The following is a 17,401-nucleotide window of genomic DNA, read 5'->3' as shown; positions in this document are numbered from 1 at the left end:
GATTAGAATTTTATGGGACTCAATATGGATATGAAATATGAAACATTTCAGTCACGGTACAACATATAAGACCTGTTTAACTTGAGCTTTTATTTAGGAGAGTCAAGGTTAGAAAGTGGAGAGAGCAAAGAGAGAGATATGTATATAAGTCAAATTAGCCTGACTCACATATTTTTGAGGGTTCTATTTTAATATTACTTCAATTCAAGTAATTTAGTAATATTTTTCAGGGCTTTAAATTGCAACCATTTTAGTCACATGCGTGCTCAAAATATAATGTTTGTAACTTCAAAATATTTGGGAGCAACAAATTACTGTGGAGCGGGAGCAGAAGTCATGATATTAGCAATTTACATTACAATTCAGTATGTTTTAATGTATCTTGAAGGGTGAGGCAGAAGGAGTGGCTGAGGGAGAAAAAGGTCAACAGGCAAGTTCAAGTCAGAGAGAGCAAGGAGAGACAGAGGAGCTGCAGCAAATAGATCGAGAGGCAGAGGAAGATCAAGTTATTACAGAGAGAGGAGAGCAAACAGGCCAAGAGAGGGAAAATGATGAAGCAGCTGCAGCAACTCATTCTACTACAGGGTTTGATTTAGGTGACAAAGACACAGGGCCCAGACAGGTGAAGCTGAAGAGCTATCCACATGATACTTTTGGTACACAGAAGCGAGCATTTAACCACAGCTGGTTTGAAAAGCACAACTGGTTAGAATATTCAGTCAACCAGAATGCAGCTTTCTGCTTCCCATGTAGAGTGTTTGGCAAAAACATCAAACATGATAGTTTGGTCAGTAACGGTTGCAAGAACTGGAAGAAAGCTTTAGTCATCTTTGGCAAGCATGAGATGGCACAAACACATAAGGACAGTGTTGTTACATGGAAAAGCTACCAGGGAACTAGCAAACAGGGAAACGTTGCACAGATGATAGCAACTGCAAATGTGAGTGAGATAGTCGAAAGAAGAGAGTATCTCAGACGAATTGTTGCAGTCACCTCTATGTTAGGGAGACAGGGACTCCCTTTTCGTGGTCATGATGAAGGTGAAGACAGCCCAAACAGAGGGAATTTTCTTGCGTGCATGGAGCTTTTGAAGGAGTTTGATCCTTTTCTTCAAAAACATAATCCCCCATCAAATGCACAGTATATCTCACCAACATCCCAGAATGACATGATTGACTGTTGTGCCCAGGAAGTTACTAGTGTCATTGTATCTGAAATGACAAAGTCTAAAGTCTATTCCATCATGGTGGATGAGGCAAGGGATAAAAAGGCAGAGCAGTTAGCTGTTTGTGTCAGGTACGTGTCAGAGGGGGCAGTGAAGGAGCGTTTCCTTGCACTTGCAGAGATAAAATCATTTGATGCCCAGTCCATTGCAAATGAGATTCAGCAACAGATCCAAAACTATGGTCTTGCAGAGCTTAAGTGTGTAGCACAAACATATGATGGTGCAGCCGTTATGAGTGGCTCCACTGGAGGTGTACAAGCACATTTTAGAAGGCTCCATCCTGAGGCTATCTATGTGCATTGTTATGCTCATCAACTCAACCTGGTTTTGTGCAATACTTGCAAGGCTGTCCCAGAGGCTGTGGAGCTTTTCAGCTTGTTGGAGTGTGTGTATTCTTTCTTCAGCACCTCCCTAGTCAATCATCATAAGTTCATGGAGACTCAGGCAAAGCTTGGATTGACAAAAACTGAGCTTGTGCAACTTTCAAACACTCGCTGGGCATGTCAGTTGCGATCAATCAGTGCAGTTCTTGAGACATTGCCTGCCATTTTGGAGTGCCTATCTGCAATTGGATCCCCCATAGCTGTTGGTCTCAGAGCAAAGCTCTACAAGTTCTCAGCAGTCTATGCACTACTGATGTTTCAGTCGATTCTGTCTGTAACCGAAGGACTCCACAAATTCCTGCAGAAAGAGACTTTAGACCTGGCAGAAGCTTTTATCTGCAAACAAGCTGTGTGTGACACACTTAAGGGCAAACACTCAGATGCATTTGCTACAGAGCTGTATGAGAAAACCAAGGCCCTGTGTAACACCCACAGTATCCCTGAACCAGGTGCCAAGACAAGGCACAAACAGAGGAAAATGGAGGATTTTGTCCTGGAGGCAACTGTGGGTTCACGCACTGAATTGAACAACTCAGACACATTGAAAAGAGAGTTACTTTTCCCTTGTGTGGATCGGATGGTTGGCGAGCTTGATCAAAGATTTTGCAGTGTAGATGCAGGGCTGCTAAAAGGCGTCCAGGCATGCAGTCCTAAATCTGAGAACTTCTTGAGTGAACCACACTTGAATGAACTTGCAAAGCACTACAGACTTGACCTGAAAAAAGAGGAGGTTCTGGTGGCCAGAAACTTTCTTACCCGGAAAACAGAGGCTGGATGTCCACCCAAAAATATGTTGTCTGTGTACAACCTCCTTGATTCAGACATGTTTCCCTCTCTGAAGGCAACCATCCAAGTTGCCCTAACAGTGCCTGTCAGCAGCTGCTCGTGCGAACGGTCCTTTAGTGCACTGCGTCGGCTGCACTCCTGGCTGCGTCAAACAATGGGTCAGAAAAGACTTCACAGTCTTGCAGTCATGTCTATTGAAAAAGACACGCTTCAGCATCTGAGTCACAACAGAGTGATTGACCGATTTGCCACTCTTAAAAACAGACGTCATTCTTTGATGCTTCCACCCACCAAGTAACTGGTGATTGCAGCCAGAAAAATGTACTTTTTTATTTTCAGTTTTTTTCTTGTTATTGATGCAGCAAACACATTTCCTCTGTTTTTTTGTTGTACTGTATTATAAAGCAGACTGAAATAAAACAATAGATCTATTGGTGGCCTAGGATGTTTAATCTGTCCAAAAAAGTAGGAAAACAATTTCTCAGTCTTTGTTTTCTGTTTGTGAAATTTTGTGCTCATTCACTACGTTCGTTCATGTCGTGTGCATCTCTTGGGGGCTAAGCCCCCCCTGTCCTTAAAACCTAGTGACACCCCTGGCAGGCAGCCCAACTTTGTTTCATTGATTTCAGACCTTTGCGCTCCTGTCGCCTTTGCGGATTTGTAGGGTCGAAGAAAACACAGACAGTCGGACATTCATTTATCCGAAGTGTGAAGATTAAAAACGAAAACTAAAAGTTTGAGAGTGAGACTCAACTTTTATCTGGAGTCATGTGTCAACGTTATGAGTGGAGACTAAAGAAAAGGGAGTCAGAGCCGGGATGTTACTGCGTAAAAGCTCGCAAAATGTGGGACCACCAACTGATGGAAGGAGGCAGGTAGGCTGGGAAAACTTATTTTGTTATGAATAACCTCCTGGAGCAGTTTGACAGCGAAACTTTGATGTGGTCTTTATCTTTATATTTTTATTTTATTCTATAAACGTGGCTCTGACACCTCAAAGATTTGCTCTGGCTTCGGAGTTAGTAAAGAAAAAAAGTGTTCTCAGCGGGGAGATGTGCGCGCTTTTGTTGTCGTGTATGAAAAAGTGCTGTGAAGGTAGTTTCCGAGGGTTGTGTGATACCGACTCTCGACTTTAAAGTCAGCTTCTGTCAGGCAACGCTTCAGCAACTGCAGCCAGTGACAAATGAGCGCAAATGAAGCTCCAGGTTTTTTATCCAGTAGACTCTTCTGACTAATAAGGGTTCTTTGGGGTGTCTGCTGACATCCCAGTTTCAGCACAGGGAGGGCTGGACAGCGGCTGCGTGGAGTGATGTGTGTGCGCGCTACTATGTTTTTAACAAGTTGTGTTTGAAATGATTATGTGTTTGCCTAACCCACAGTGATCTGATGGGTGGGGACCTGATGGACAGATGCACAATGAACATTACAGTACAATCCAGTAAAGTGGGCAGTTAGTGCAGGCTTAATGACGTCTGGCAGCAGGGAGTGGGGGTGGGCTCAGGACATCTTTGCCTCCGGGGTTGCTGGCTGGATAAACTGCCTTGTGCTTCTATTAAACATCCATCGGCAGATAAACTGCGGACTGACACAAATTGACAGATCATAGCTGTAAACACATGACTGTGGCTCTCTAATGGTGGGCTGTTCCTCATAATAATAATAACAATAAACTCAGACACCGAGGCTTCTATATGTATACATCCTCACATCAGCATTTCTGCCAATAACAGCAAGTTCAAATAAATCCTGGTGTGGAAGGTGGTGTTGATGGAAGGCGAAATGAAGATTAAGTTTCACTTTTTAAGAAATCTACACTTTTCTCAAAGGCAGTATAACTTTCCAGGGCCCTTGCATTTAAAGCATTATCTTCGTTCAGTTCACTTCAGTTCAGTTATATTTATATAGCACCAAATCAGGCAACAGCCTCCTGTTGTTGTGCTTTCTTTTGTATGGTAAAGACCCTAAAATAATAGAAAACCCCAAACAATGAGACATCCCCCTGTTAGCAAGGACTTGGTGACAGTGGGAAGAAAAAACTCCCTTTTAACAGGAAGAAACCTCCAGCAGAATCAGGCTCAGGGAGGGGCGGGCAGCTGACGCTACCGATGGGGGTGAGGGGAGGAAGACAGGACAAAAAAAGCACAAATGAATAACTAATGACTGAATGCAGAGTGGTGTTTAGATACATAGTGAGTGAAGAAAAAAAACACTTAGTGCATCACGGGAAGCCCCCAGCAGCTTAGGCCTATTGCAGTGTAACTAAAGGAAGCATCAGGGTCACCTGATTCAACCATAACTATTAAGCTTTATCAAAAAGGAAAGTTTTAAGCCTAATTTGAAAAGTAGCGAAAGTTCCATCTCCAGAATCCAAACTGGGATCTGCTTCCACTTAAGAGGGGCCTGATTTTTACCCCTTTTAGTAAAAGTGGAAATAGCCACAGATATTGATTGTCTTTTCTTTCATTGTTTTAACACATATTCCCAAATAGATCTTCATTCTTTGATGTGCAAAGACATGGTAGAAAATTAACTGCCAAACATTTTTTGATGCTGATCATCTTTTCCTTCTTTAAAAAAAAAAGGCAAGAAATTTTCAAAAGTTACATTGTGATGCTTTCTTTTTATTACTCATAATGCTGTTGTGAGTAATTTGGAGTTTCTACTGTAAAATTAAGAAAAAAGAATGGTGATTTTGAATACACCAATAGATTTATAAAGAGTATACAAAAAGGTTCTGAGAAGCAAAGCCAATGCGGATGTGCTTTCCGCCTACTTTTAATGGCCACCAGGCTGTGAGAAGACCTCCAGTCCTTTAGAAATCTATGGGAAAATAGCCTTTGGTTCTGACCTCTCTAATTACGTTTCTAATGGGTTGATGGGCTCAGTCACTTGTTTTGCTTCACACATTGAGTTCATTTAAAAAAATTTGATCTAAATGTCAGAATAGTGGATTTTCCAGTGTGTGCTGTTCGTCACATTCAGCTTCAAAACACAAATATGGCGACAAAAAGTTTAACGTCAACACTTCAAAACAGGATTTGAAGCGTTGATGGGTGACGTCAAGGTAGCTTCATCCATCTTTATCTGTGGGGAGATGCTATCATAAAAAACCAATACAATACGCCACTTCGCTGCTTTCCAACATGCCTTCTTGGGATGAACCACTGTCCGTTATTTGATTGCTTTACGAACAAATTTGCCTCTTCTGCTCTCCAGAAACCATTCAAATCACCCTCTCTATCACCTCCCTTTGCTGACTCCATGGCTCCTTGATCATTTTCACACAAACCCTCAGAGCATCTGGTCTGAATTACTGCTCGAGTACAAAGATAAGTTAATGAGAGTTTATCTAGACGAAGAAAAGAAGTTGCAAGTACAGACAGTGGCAGAGCAGCAGGTCTTCATAATGAGTGCTTATGTCATACAAGAGACAGTTTTACTCCTACATCCAGAATGGGTATTCAGACATCATGGCACACTGTACAGCACAGAGAGGACTCATTGTTAAGCCATGTGCTGAAGCAGTTTAGCATGACAGAGGATTCTGAGTCATAGTGGTAGGTGTTGTACTGTAGTACACTTGAAAAGATAGGGATGAGTTCTGAGAACATAGAGGCTTGGATCATAATTTCTAAAGGCTTACGTGGCAGAGTGTACAGTCTGGTTTGTGCAGAACAGAACACCGTGCAAACACTGTTGTGTAAGAGAACACTGACCATGCAGCTAAAATTGGCCAAACCATGTCTGCGTGCACCTCCTCATACATCTCTCTTGTAATTTGGTTTATAAGGTCCTGAGATACAAAACTGCAACTCGAGACGGGCGACCTACTTGCAGCTTGAATTTAGACGCTCAAATTGGAATGTGTCATTGTTACTGCGCCACAACCCAAATTACATCATCTCCTTGGACAGTTGTCATAATTTCAGCGCTCAGCTTGTCTGAACCTGTGCCAGCACGGAGGACAACAAAGGAATAATGAAATAAGAGGGAGATGGGGTGAATTGTTAAGCAGATTCCGATTCACTTTAATTGAAAGAATATTTTTACATTTCAAACTTTATTTGCACAACAATGACAAACACACAACTTGATTTAGTTCTAAACGCAGAGGCTAGTGCGCTCAACACCCGAGAGCAATACAATGAGTTTGGCAGTGAGCCAAATCAAATGTCACCGGCAGCGTTCACCGGTTTGAATCCAGTGAGGAATTATTTCCTTATCGCGGGGGTTCCATGAACCTGCAGTGCTTGTTAAGCTGTTCACGTACAGGAGAAAAGAAGCAGCAGGTGACTCATTGCGAACATATAGACTTCACGCCTTTCGCCGACCAACAGTGCACCGCTTTCCTATGAAAAAGCGAAATGAAAAATGTTTGCATCGTGAATGAAAAAAAGATATCAAGCAAAGATAGCAAAGATATCGCACCGCCAGCAGCACTACTGTGGTAAGTGGATGACGTGTCAAGAACCTTTGTGTGATAACTGATTTTGATAATTGCAGACATATGTTGTTTCTAGGATTTGCCTCTTTATATATAAATATATTTTTCATCTGGGAACATTAGCATTAGCAAGGAATTATCCTAAAATTCCTTGCTAATGCTGCTAATGGTAATGGTGATGCACCATCCCATGCGGCCTGTTTTTACAGACATGCCAGCCCAAGTCCAAAAACTTACATTTAAATGTAATTAATGAATTATATTCTCACTACTTTCTGAGTCTGAGAAATGTTGCTAGCTTCATAACTACATGCTATCATTTACTTCTGAAAAATTAAAATGTATACATTGATGAAAAGGTTTGGGAAAAACAGTAACAATGCCAATCCACACCAAAAGCTTGGGTACTTTCCCCCCAAAGTAGTACTATGTAATATCCTCAGTTTTATTGAGATAGAGATGCTAGCTAACAATAGCGTTTGCAAACATCAAGCTAACCTTAACCGTGATAGCACACAAGAAGTGGTATATTTTTAACATTACCTTCAAAGATGGCAAGTTTAAAGCTACTAAACCTAAAGGGAAAAAACGTAAATAGTACTTAAATCAAATAAGTCACTTACTGCTTTGTGAATCACTCCACTCACTGCTGACAATTCTTTAGACCGTTGGGAATCTCACGATCAATCTGTAAACTTGAAATTCACAGAATACGTTGTATATGTGATTTAATGCTCATACTGCTGCAATCTCCCAGAATGCATTGCTTTCTACAGAACTTTACCATATCTTCAAAAGCAGTCCGCTTACTGTAAAATCATAATGTCATTTTTGCAGCAAAGTGTTATTCTTTACTTAGTGTCCTCATGTTCACAGTTGTTTCTGTCATGGTCCTGACCCAGTGTTTTCGGTTTTGTGATGGTTTGAGTTTTTAGTGAGATCATGGTTTGTTGTTTTGGATTTTGATATGTGGTTTTTGTTCTAACTCTGCATCTAGTCATTTCAGTAATATATTATTTCCTTGTGCTTCTTTTGTTTCCAGTTTATGTTCCTCATTAGGTTATGAAACCTTTAGTTATCATCTTTTGTGGTTCCTGTCTGTCTCCCCTGTCAGTCATGTTTGCTTATTGCCTGTCACAGTGTCAGATGTCTTAGTCCTGCTCTCAGTGTTTGTTACTTCCTGTTTTATTTTCAGAGTTCCTCATCTTATGTGTTTTGTGTTTAATTTTGTGTCAAACAGAATTTGACTAATTTGTCATTAGTCAAATTCTGTTCAGCTGTGTTTCCAATGTCCGTAATTACCCATTTGTATATGTTGTCTGAGTCTTCCTTTGTTCTTTATCATGTCCTCTCGCTGGTGCGGTCTTCCTGTGTCTGTATTCCTTGCCTTTTTTTCTTATGTTCTAAGTAACAGCAATAAAGCTGCCTCATTCAGCTAATGCCTTTGTCTCAGTGCCCTGCAACTGGGTCCTACGCTGCCTGCCACACAGACGTACTTGCCAATTACACCAGTATGGAAAAAATTCAGCTTAAGACTGGCAGTCAACACACGAAAGGGTGATGTGACCTATTGTGATGTGTGGACTGTCAGATTTTTAAAGTCTTCTCAGATTTATGAGAATACAAGTCACCAGATTTGGAAACATGTAAACAGTGAAAAAAAAGTGAGGGGAAAATGCACAGAAAAAGTTGGAGAATATAATTTAATGCAAGTGTACAAAGTGCTTCACAGATAACTGAACATAAAATAAGAAGAAAATGGATAAGGAACAGCTGAGATACTGTGCAGGACTCTCAAGATCACCCTGAGGCTGAGTGGGGAATTTATATATATGTATAGATAGATAGATATATGACAACTTAACTTAACTAAAAGACAAAGTGGTAAAACATTTTCTTATGGCCTAAAGGTACATCAGCAAAATTAAGAGGAACTAAAAAATCAATAAAATAAAGTAACGCTTGATAACATCATGCAACAGAATAAAATGTACAACAATCAATAAGCTCTAGTAAGTGAATGAAATAATGCAACTCTGAAATAATGATATGAGATTTTAAAAAAAAAAGTAAAGTCGATAAAGCCCACTCAATCAAAAGCCGGGCTGAAGAGGCAGGTTTTTAGTTTATGTTTAAGTGATGAGGACTTTTGCATCGCTGTGTCTTTTCAGCTCCCTTGTCGTAAAGTTCTTGAGTGGGTTATGAGTAATACCTTGAAAGAGATAAACTCTGAGAGGCATCAATTAGGCAGAAGGCAGGAAGGTGTGAGAGCAGACTACAAATAAATAGGATATGCTAAACAGCTCCAGTAGTAGGATTAGAGTTCCGCGGGGGCCTGAGGTGTTTGGAAGGGTGTCAATACCAGATGGAGGCAGGCAGACTAACCACAACACCTGAGCAGTTTATTCAGGTTTGTTTTGTTCTCGGTGGATCAGGGCTGTCTCTAAGATGAAAGTTATTTTTTTTCATGAAACACCACAACAGGAGATGAGATGACAATCTCTCTTGTCCTTTTCTACAGTAGGCAGCCTACTGTACAGTGAGGCTTAGAGCAGAGGCAGACAGGAATGGGGAATGTGAAGATGCTTTTGACTGCTAAACCTAAGAATCAGGTATGAAGCTCTGGGCTACCTGCAGGGTTTTCAGGAAGAAAATCCTCTAGTGGGCTTTAGGAGACATTCTCTTGCTATTTGACGGATGATGGTGGACTTTGAAAACATGACAGATCCCTGTTTAGCTGTTCCTCTGCATTCAGTTCCTTTCACTAAGTCAGTCCTCAGTGTTTCCTGCAGGTTTAAAGTTATTCTGCAGTCATGGTGAGGACAGGCCGTGCCCTTTTCTCCAAATGCCACACAATCTCTGAAAACATACCTTATCTTTTGTACTTGAATCATAATAATCAGACAGTAGCATTCAGATACTTAGCATTTCCCTGTGATGCCTTAGGAGTGCCACTTGAAGTTAAGTGTCGCACGGGCCAGTAATTGTTCAGTGGTTGTGTCGTCCACTGAATTACGCAGCTTGACGGGAGCGTTGCAGGAGGCACAGTGTGCCGCTTAGGCAGCAGCAGAGGAGGAGAAAGAGCAAGACATTTGTGGGATGCATCTAAGTGCAAGAGCAAGAGAGCAGGGGAGCAGAAGCTTAGCCGTGCAAACTGCTGTCTTTGTACTGGGGACCTTGCTGCCCACCTGCGCATGGACTGGACTAGATCAGGTACAGTAAGCCGATTCTTACGGGTTTTGACATGATTATAATGTGTAGCAGGGAGGGTAAAAAAAAGATTTTTGGACATCAGCCCACTAGAGCTATGTGAATTCCTTTTATTTATGATCTTGAATTAAAATTCAGGGTAGCGGGTGTGCTGTAAATTTCACCCTGGCAGGAGTTTGAGAAGTTTTCATGCTTTAGCCGAGGGTGAAAAGCTGCAAAAGGTCATTTTCGTTAAAATATTTGCCGGGTCAGGGGGCAAAGATGTAATTTTTTCTTCTTCTTCTTCTTTTTTTTTACACTGTATTAAAACACTGATCTGTGGTGACTTTTCAGAGGAATGAGCTCTTTTGATTTTCTGCCGCTGCCTTAATAGCAGTGTAAAGTTCAAATATAGACTTTTGAAGCCCTTTCCCAAATGAGGCCCCTGTGGCTATGGCCGTGTTTCAGACTGAATACTGAAATGAGTCTATTCAGTAGCACAAAAACAAAAAAACAAAAAACGTAACCCTACTCATTATGGTGAGTCACTCAGTTAGTTTAATCTATATTTTCCTTCTCTTCATTTGCCTTATTTTGTTTTCTCCAAATTGGCTCATTAAGGACACTTTTACATCCCCCGCACTGACCTCTGCGCATCAGCGCGTCGCCTGTGCAGTTTGCGAGCCTCCACACCTTAATAAACATGAAAAAACCTCAGTCAAGATTGATCTTATGCTGGAAAACATTAAAAAAAGGAAGATGGAGGATTTCACTTGACTTTTTAATGCCTCCTGTAAATGCATTTATGTGAATGTACTTTTAAATTTTTTTTCCTCTGCAGCTTCCATGTCTCTAATCCAGCAGAAGGCATGGTTTGTCAAATCACGTTTAAATGAATGCATTTATTTAGAACTGGCAAGTGAATTAGCAGATGTGTACAGGAGAGTGAAATTGTGTTATAATCTTTCCATTTTTCTCATTTGTCGTGCCTATGCCTGTCAGCAGCTGTTAGGTGCAGAGTAATGATTTCTAATTGTATGCTTCTCCCTGTCGCCAGATTCAGACCGTGGCAAGCTTGACGGTTAGCTCTGTCAAGAAATGTGTGATTGTTGTCCCCACTCCTTTGCTACTTTTGGCCCCGGCGTGCTCACCGTCTATCTCAGGTGAAAAAAAGAAAGAAGGGAATCTGTGTGGATTGAACTGAACAAAGCATTAATATTTTAGCAGATAATAAAAGGGCAGAGACTCTTTTTGTGGGCCCGTATGTGCAAATGTGTGAATGCGTGTGCTTTACTGCACGTCTGGAGGAACTGCGAGGTATGTTGTTGTGACATGCCTTGTCTTCCATTCTTTAGAAAAACAAAGACAGTCGCCAGGGATGGCTGCACTTTACTGCCGGGTGCCATCGTGCCGCCACACCACGGGCTCGCTCGTTTTTCTTCGCTCTTCCTAACCTCCTGAATTATACAAAGTCTTCTTTTGTGGTTTCTTTGCTATCATTTAGTAACAGTCAGCATGGGTCGGACACACTGTGCGGTTTCCGCTGTGTACAATGAGGAGCCTGGAGTAAAAAAAAGAAAACCAAAGGGTCTTGTGGTTTTAAATCATTAAATTTTCACCATCTTTAAATGTATTTTCATAATAAAATGGAGTTAATTCATAGTAACGGCTGTGATTTAACCCCCGAAACCATTCACCACATTTACCACACACTATAGTGATTCATTTTTACATTCAGCAATTACTACACAATTCCAGTAGCATTTATTTTACATTTCAGGGGCAGGCTTGTGTGCTGCCTTATGGGGAGGTTGATTAAGAGCTGATGTCAGTTATGTATTAAAAGGAGCAACTGACTGCTGTGGAGGCATTAGCTGAACACAGGGGCAGGCCGGCCTCTACCACAAAGAGGAGAAACGTGACTCCTGGTAACTCACTGTTTTATTTAAATGTTGAGTCTCTGATACTCTTCTACACAGCCAGCTGGCAAATCTCATAAGGTTTGCCATTTAACCTGCCTCTATCTGTATTAATGAAAGCTCCTTTGCAACCCACCTCCACTTCCAATTCATAGTGGTGGTCACTGGTCTCTGGCCATTGGCTGCTTTTTTGAAGGGGGGCTGTGTTACTCATTATCATTCCAGTCGTTTTATCCAACCATTTCCAAGGAAAAATAATAAGCCCATTAACACTGACCTCTGAATCATCGAGCATAAAAACGCTACCTGCCTAAAGAGAAGAACCAGTGTTAGGAAATAGCATCTTTAATCACTCTGGCATGAGAAACCTTTCACAGAACATATAGTTTGTTCCATTTTTTAAGTTTTATCTACAAGAACTACAAAAGATAACTAACATAACATAGTGTTTTTAGCACCAACAAGGGGATTCCCATTTGGACAAAAGAAGAAGAACTAAAAAACACCATCTACAGCAGAATCTGAACATCCTGTCTTTAAAAATAGCAAAGACCCGACACAGGACACAGAGATGCATGTGGCCCTTCACTAGAACTTCATCAGAAATCATCTCAGTGGAAGGCTGGCTCTCAAGAAGCCATTCTTAGACTACACTTGTACACTTGATACATGATGGAGCAAATATGATACAAATTAAATGGAAATTATGACTTTGTCTTGAATCCTATTATTCTATTTTAAATGTAGTTATTCAAATCAGGGAAGGAAACTTTGAATTTGTATTTAATTGGTTAGAGTGACACTCAATATATGAAAAGACTGGAGAAATATAAAATATATCACAGAGGACTGACTCTTACGCTACCCACGGTGTTAGCACATGACTGGATTGTCACTTCACTGTCTTGCTTTTAGAGCTGAAACTGATTTCAGTAACAGGGTTATGGGACACAACTTGAAGTGTATGGTTACTGTTCTTTAAAATATTCTAATGTTATATAAATTGATTTAACACTTATAAGAGGCAGGTATCAACAAAAAACAAAAAAGTGGATTTAAAACTTATTTTAATTGTTTTATGTGAGATGAAACTTTGTTATCAACAAGTTGGGAAAGGTAAAAATGCCATTTTGGGGGGTTCTCAAGAGCTATTTTTGCAATGTAAATATTTTGATTTACTTTTTCAATAAGTACGCTGACATTTTGTCCCAGCACAGGTATAATTTACACAAAAAGCATATGTTTCAGTGTTTTGTGGATGGATTATTGGCAAATTCATGGGTTGGACAGAAAATATCCTCCAATTCAACAATGACCCCTGTGTGCAGCTGGTGGCAATGATGCAATGTAACTATAGCTCATATAACTGTATATCAATCAATTGTACGTAAGTAGAGGGAGCAAGAAGAATGAGTTGAGTAAAGTTTAACTTATCTGACTGTTTTGTTTCGCTTAATGTGCCTTATAATCCGAAACGTACGGTAACTTTTACCCTCCTTTAGCATATCCAGAAGTCCAACTTTTTGTGCGATGGTTAGCATCTTTCTCTGCCTTTTGGGTGCTACCGCAGGTGCCTTTGATGGTGCAAAATGTTTCGTCGACATTGTTGTGTTTGTTGGGGAGAAAACTTACAAACATACAGTACAGCACTTCAGAGTCACACTGCTAGCGATCGAAGATTTATGTAAATTTGACAAGCTGAACGCATTCTGTGCTGTACAGGAAACACGGCAGGGAGGAGATTGATTGTCAATGGTCTACAGCCAATCAGGACACAATGCACTATTTTAAAAAAAAGCATGCAAAACTGCACAAAAAAAATCAGCGAAACTGCAAGGCCACGAAATGTGAACCGTGTTAGCAGGAGACCACTGTATTTATATATATTCCCATCACTCATGGTACTGCAACATATTGCAAATGCTATTTAAGGTACATTAAAATTTGAACTTTCAGTGGCATTGATATCATGATGTCCCTGTGTATCCACCACCTGCTTTGCCCACATTATTCTTCAGTTTAGCTACTAGGACTGATAGCAGATAACTCAAATCAACTCTTCAGGGTGCGATCCCTGAAACTTTTCACGTGTTTGTTTCTGAGTGTTTCTTTAGATAAGAAGAAAACTGGTTGTTTCATGTTTTCATGGCTAAGTTCTAACTACATAAAGAATCTCCATCTGGAACTAACTTCACCCTCACCCTGCCTGCTGGTTTGTTTATTTGTGTAAGGCTATGGATAACTTAAAAGATATCAAGCACATAAAATAATAGTGCTTTTAATAGTTTTCAATTTTATTTTTTTTAAATGATCAGTATTTTATGTAGCTTATACTTAGCAGACCATTCTATCTTTCTACATTCTCAGGCTCAAAGATACACAACTAAACCCTCACTGGGTGATCCTCCAATGCATTTTCAGTGGTGAGTTCCCTAAAAGTTGGCCTCACACATATAAACAAACCTGCGGGTGCAGATAAATATGCTGGTGATTAGGTCAGGCGAAAAGTATCCCCAGATGGAGATCCCTAATGCAGTTAAAAAAACGCCTGTTCCAGGCAGCTAATTTCTATGTTTACTTTTAGTCCCAAACTTTCAACATCATTCATGTTAAACTCTCTGCTTTTTTGTGGAAAGCTGCAGGGGGTGTGGTAGTAGCTCTGATAAATGTTTGCATGCAGTTCTGTGCATTTGGTTAAAATTTGTGCAACAGAGGTAGATGGTGCAGCATTAGCATAGAGCCAGAACAGCCTCATCAATGGGAGATATGACTTTAAATTAGCCCGAATTAGCCTTCAAATGCAGAAACATGGAGGTGAGGTGAGTGGGGAAGCTGAGTTGCTAGAATGGAAATCATTACTCTCGGGGTTGTAGTTTGTGAATTAGTAAAATAATGTAAATATGTATTCAATGAGTAATGTGCACGGAGAAATTGATAAAAAAAAACAAAAACATGACTAATAGTGAGTAACAGTAATACATATTCATGTAGTAAGTTATATTAAAGGCCGTTCCACAGACAACTAATGAGGCACTGAGTAATCATATATCAAAAATTAATTTGAATAAATTTTATCACGTTAAAGGCAAATGAGAATGAATTTCTAGAAAAGGCCAATACCAGTACTGTGGGTAAGTTTGCCAGTACTGAACAGTGGGTGCATAGCATATGTGTATTTGTCCTCTGCGCTTATGTAGAAGAGTGTCCTTGCTTTATGGAACAGCAACACAGGAGTTTTCATTCCCTGTGGACAGGCACACATGTACCAGAAACACACACACACACACATGCGTGAGTAAAACTGCTGACAGTGCTGAACAGAGCAGCTTCCCTGTCACTAAAGCCCTTGAAGTGTGGAAGCAGCTCCAGCAGTCCTTCTGCTGTTTGAGTCGAACCCACACCTCCGCTTCTTCCCCGTCTTCTCCTCCCAGTCCCCCAACTCCCTTTTTTGTTCTCACATTAATGCACTGCATTAACTTGACTGCTGTGACTTTCATCAGAAGCAACACTGCCAAAGTAGTTGTGTAAAATGTAAATTTCCAACAGCCCAAACAGTTTACGCCAAAGCTGCGTAGAGATGATAAATTGCTCTCTTTCTCTCCTAACCTAAGAGAATGTGAGCAAGCCCCCTGCCTCCTTCCTCTCTATCTCTGCCTGTCTGCCTCCACCCGTGTCTGACATATAGACTAATGTACGGCCTTTCTTTCAAACACTGTTCTCTTCTCACATACTGTAGCTCAACGCGCTTGATCAAATATACACAGACATTCGTAGAGCTATATTCGTCTTCCCCTTGCAGTGCTGTTTTTTTCTTGTGTAATCCTTTCTTATATAAGTGGACTGGAGGCAGGCGGGGTCGTTCCATCTCATACACAGCACTCAGGGGGAGCGTTTGTTTATGTGTCACTCCTTGTCTAGACGCCGATCGAGGTCGATTATTGGAAAACTTATGAGACTTGAAACACAAGATCCTCAGAATTTGCGTGTTTTTTTTAAAGTAAAGGCAGCGCTCGATCTAACTGATAAAGAAAACAGCTGGAGTGCGTGACTTACAGTATAGAAATGTAATAATGAGGCATACAGCTGACAATAAAACCAATTCAGTCGTGTTAATACTTCTCTTAGAAGCTTGGGCCCTGGTTCTTAGAAGCTGCTTATTAAATTCTTGTCTCTATGCTGAAATAAGCATAAGTTTTCTCAGCATTCTTTGCAGTAATGTGCAAAACTAAGCATGCCACGTGATTCAATAGCTTCCAGTCACCTGTAGCAGTGATACCTTGTAGGAGTTGTTTTCTCTAGGACTTTTTCAGTCTCTCACATCGTTGTGGAGGAATTTTGGCACACTCTTCTTTACAGTGTTGCTGCAGCTCATTGATGTTTGTGCACAACTCTCTTAGGATCCCAGCACAGCAGATGATCTCACATTTGACTCTAGAATACTTTGATATACAGATGAGTTCATGGTCGACTCAGTGACTACAAGGTGTCCAAGTCCCGTGGCCACATAACAAGCCTAAATCATCACCCCTTCCACCACTGTGCACGCTTGATATGCAAAATATAACCGTTTAACGCAGCATTTCTCTTGGCAACCCTTCAACCTAAGCCATATTTGTTTAGGCGTTTTCTAATGATGCTATCGTGAACATTAAAATTTTACATGCTAACTGAGGACTGTGGACTCTGAAATGTAGTTCATGGGTGTTTCTGCAGTCTCTGATCGTTGCATAGTCTAAATTAGGCGTAAATCTGTTGGGATGTCCACTCCTGGGAAGATTAGAGTGTTGTGTTAACACACACCTGAATATTCTAAACCTCCGCTCTTACAGGCGCTCACATTACTGATGATCAGTTAATCATCAGTAAGTCATGTAAAAAAAAGTGTTTTTTTTTCACATGACTGTATAAAAAGTCAAAGTGAGTGTAAGTATGTAGATGATTTGAGACAGAGCAGAAGGCAGTCGTCCATAGCTACCCCAAGCCATGGCGGTGCTAACTTTGGCATTACCATGCAGCTATTACAAATATAAAATAAAACTCATCAGAATGTATTAAAATGTAATTTAAATAAGTAAGGAAACAGCAAAAGTTAACCATTTAAGCCCTAACCTAATTTACCCTTTAAACCAGGGGTGGGGAACTCCAGGCCTCGAGTGCCGGCGTCCCTCATACGGTGTCCTTTAGATGTGTCCTTGATCCAACACAGTTGATTCAAATGACTAAATGACCTCCTCAACATGTCTTGAAGTTCTCCAGAGGCCTGGTAACGAAGTAATCATTTGATTTAGGTGGTATGACCCTGCAGATCTAAAACCTCTTTTAGGACCTCAAAAAGGACACATAGTTATCACAGTTATCTTGAGGCACTTGAGGGCATGGATTAGCACTGTGCCAGGTATGATTCAGGCTTTTATTATATTTGCTTTACGCTGAAAGAAAGAGCGTGGATAGACTC

General features: G+C 40.7%; 1 protein-coding gene across 1 annotated transcript in view; it reads left to right on the top strand.

The window, feature by feature from the left end:
- Window positions 1-2,982, top strand: part of LOC147304678 (zinc finger MYM-type protein 1-like) — a 302,003-nt gene extending 299,021 nt beyond the window's left edge. The window contains exon 4 of the mRNA XM_086280250.1: window positions 389-2,982. Within this exon, the coding sequence (XP_086136376.1) occupies window positions 389-2,692 (2,304 nt within the window). The 3' untranslated portion in view covers window positions 2,693-2,982. The remainder of the gene's footprint in view (window positions 1-388) is intronic.
- Window positions 2,983-17,401: the final 14,419 nt, after the last annotated feature.

The sequence above is a fragment of the Aulonocara sp. 'chitande type north' Nkhata Bay genome, linkage group LG22 (genome assembly GCF_057382095.1).
Source record: "Aulonocara sp. 'chitande type north' Nkhata Bay isolate Kocher_YH1m ecotype deep benthic linkage group LG22, A_spYH_male_GT1.1, whole genome shotgun sequence".
NCBI lineage: Eukaryota > Metazoa > Chordata > Actinopteri > Cichliformes > Cichlidae > Aulonocara > Aulonocara sp. 'chitande type north' Nkhata Bay.
This window is presented reverse-complemented; position numbering and strand designations above follow the sequence as displayed.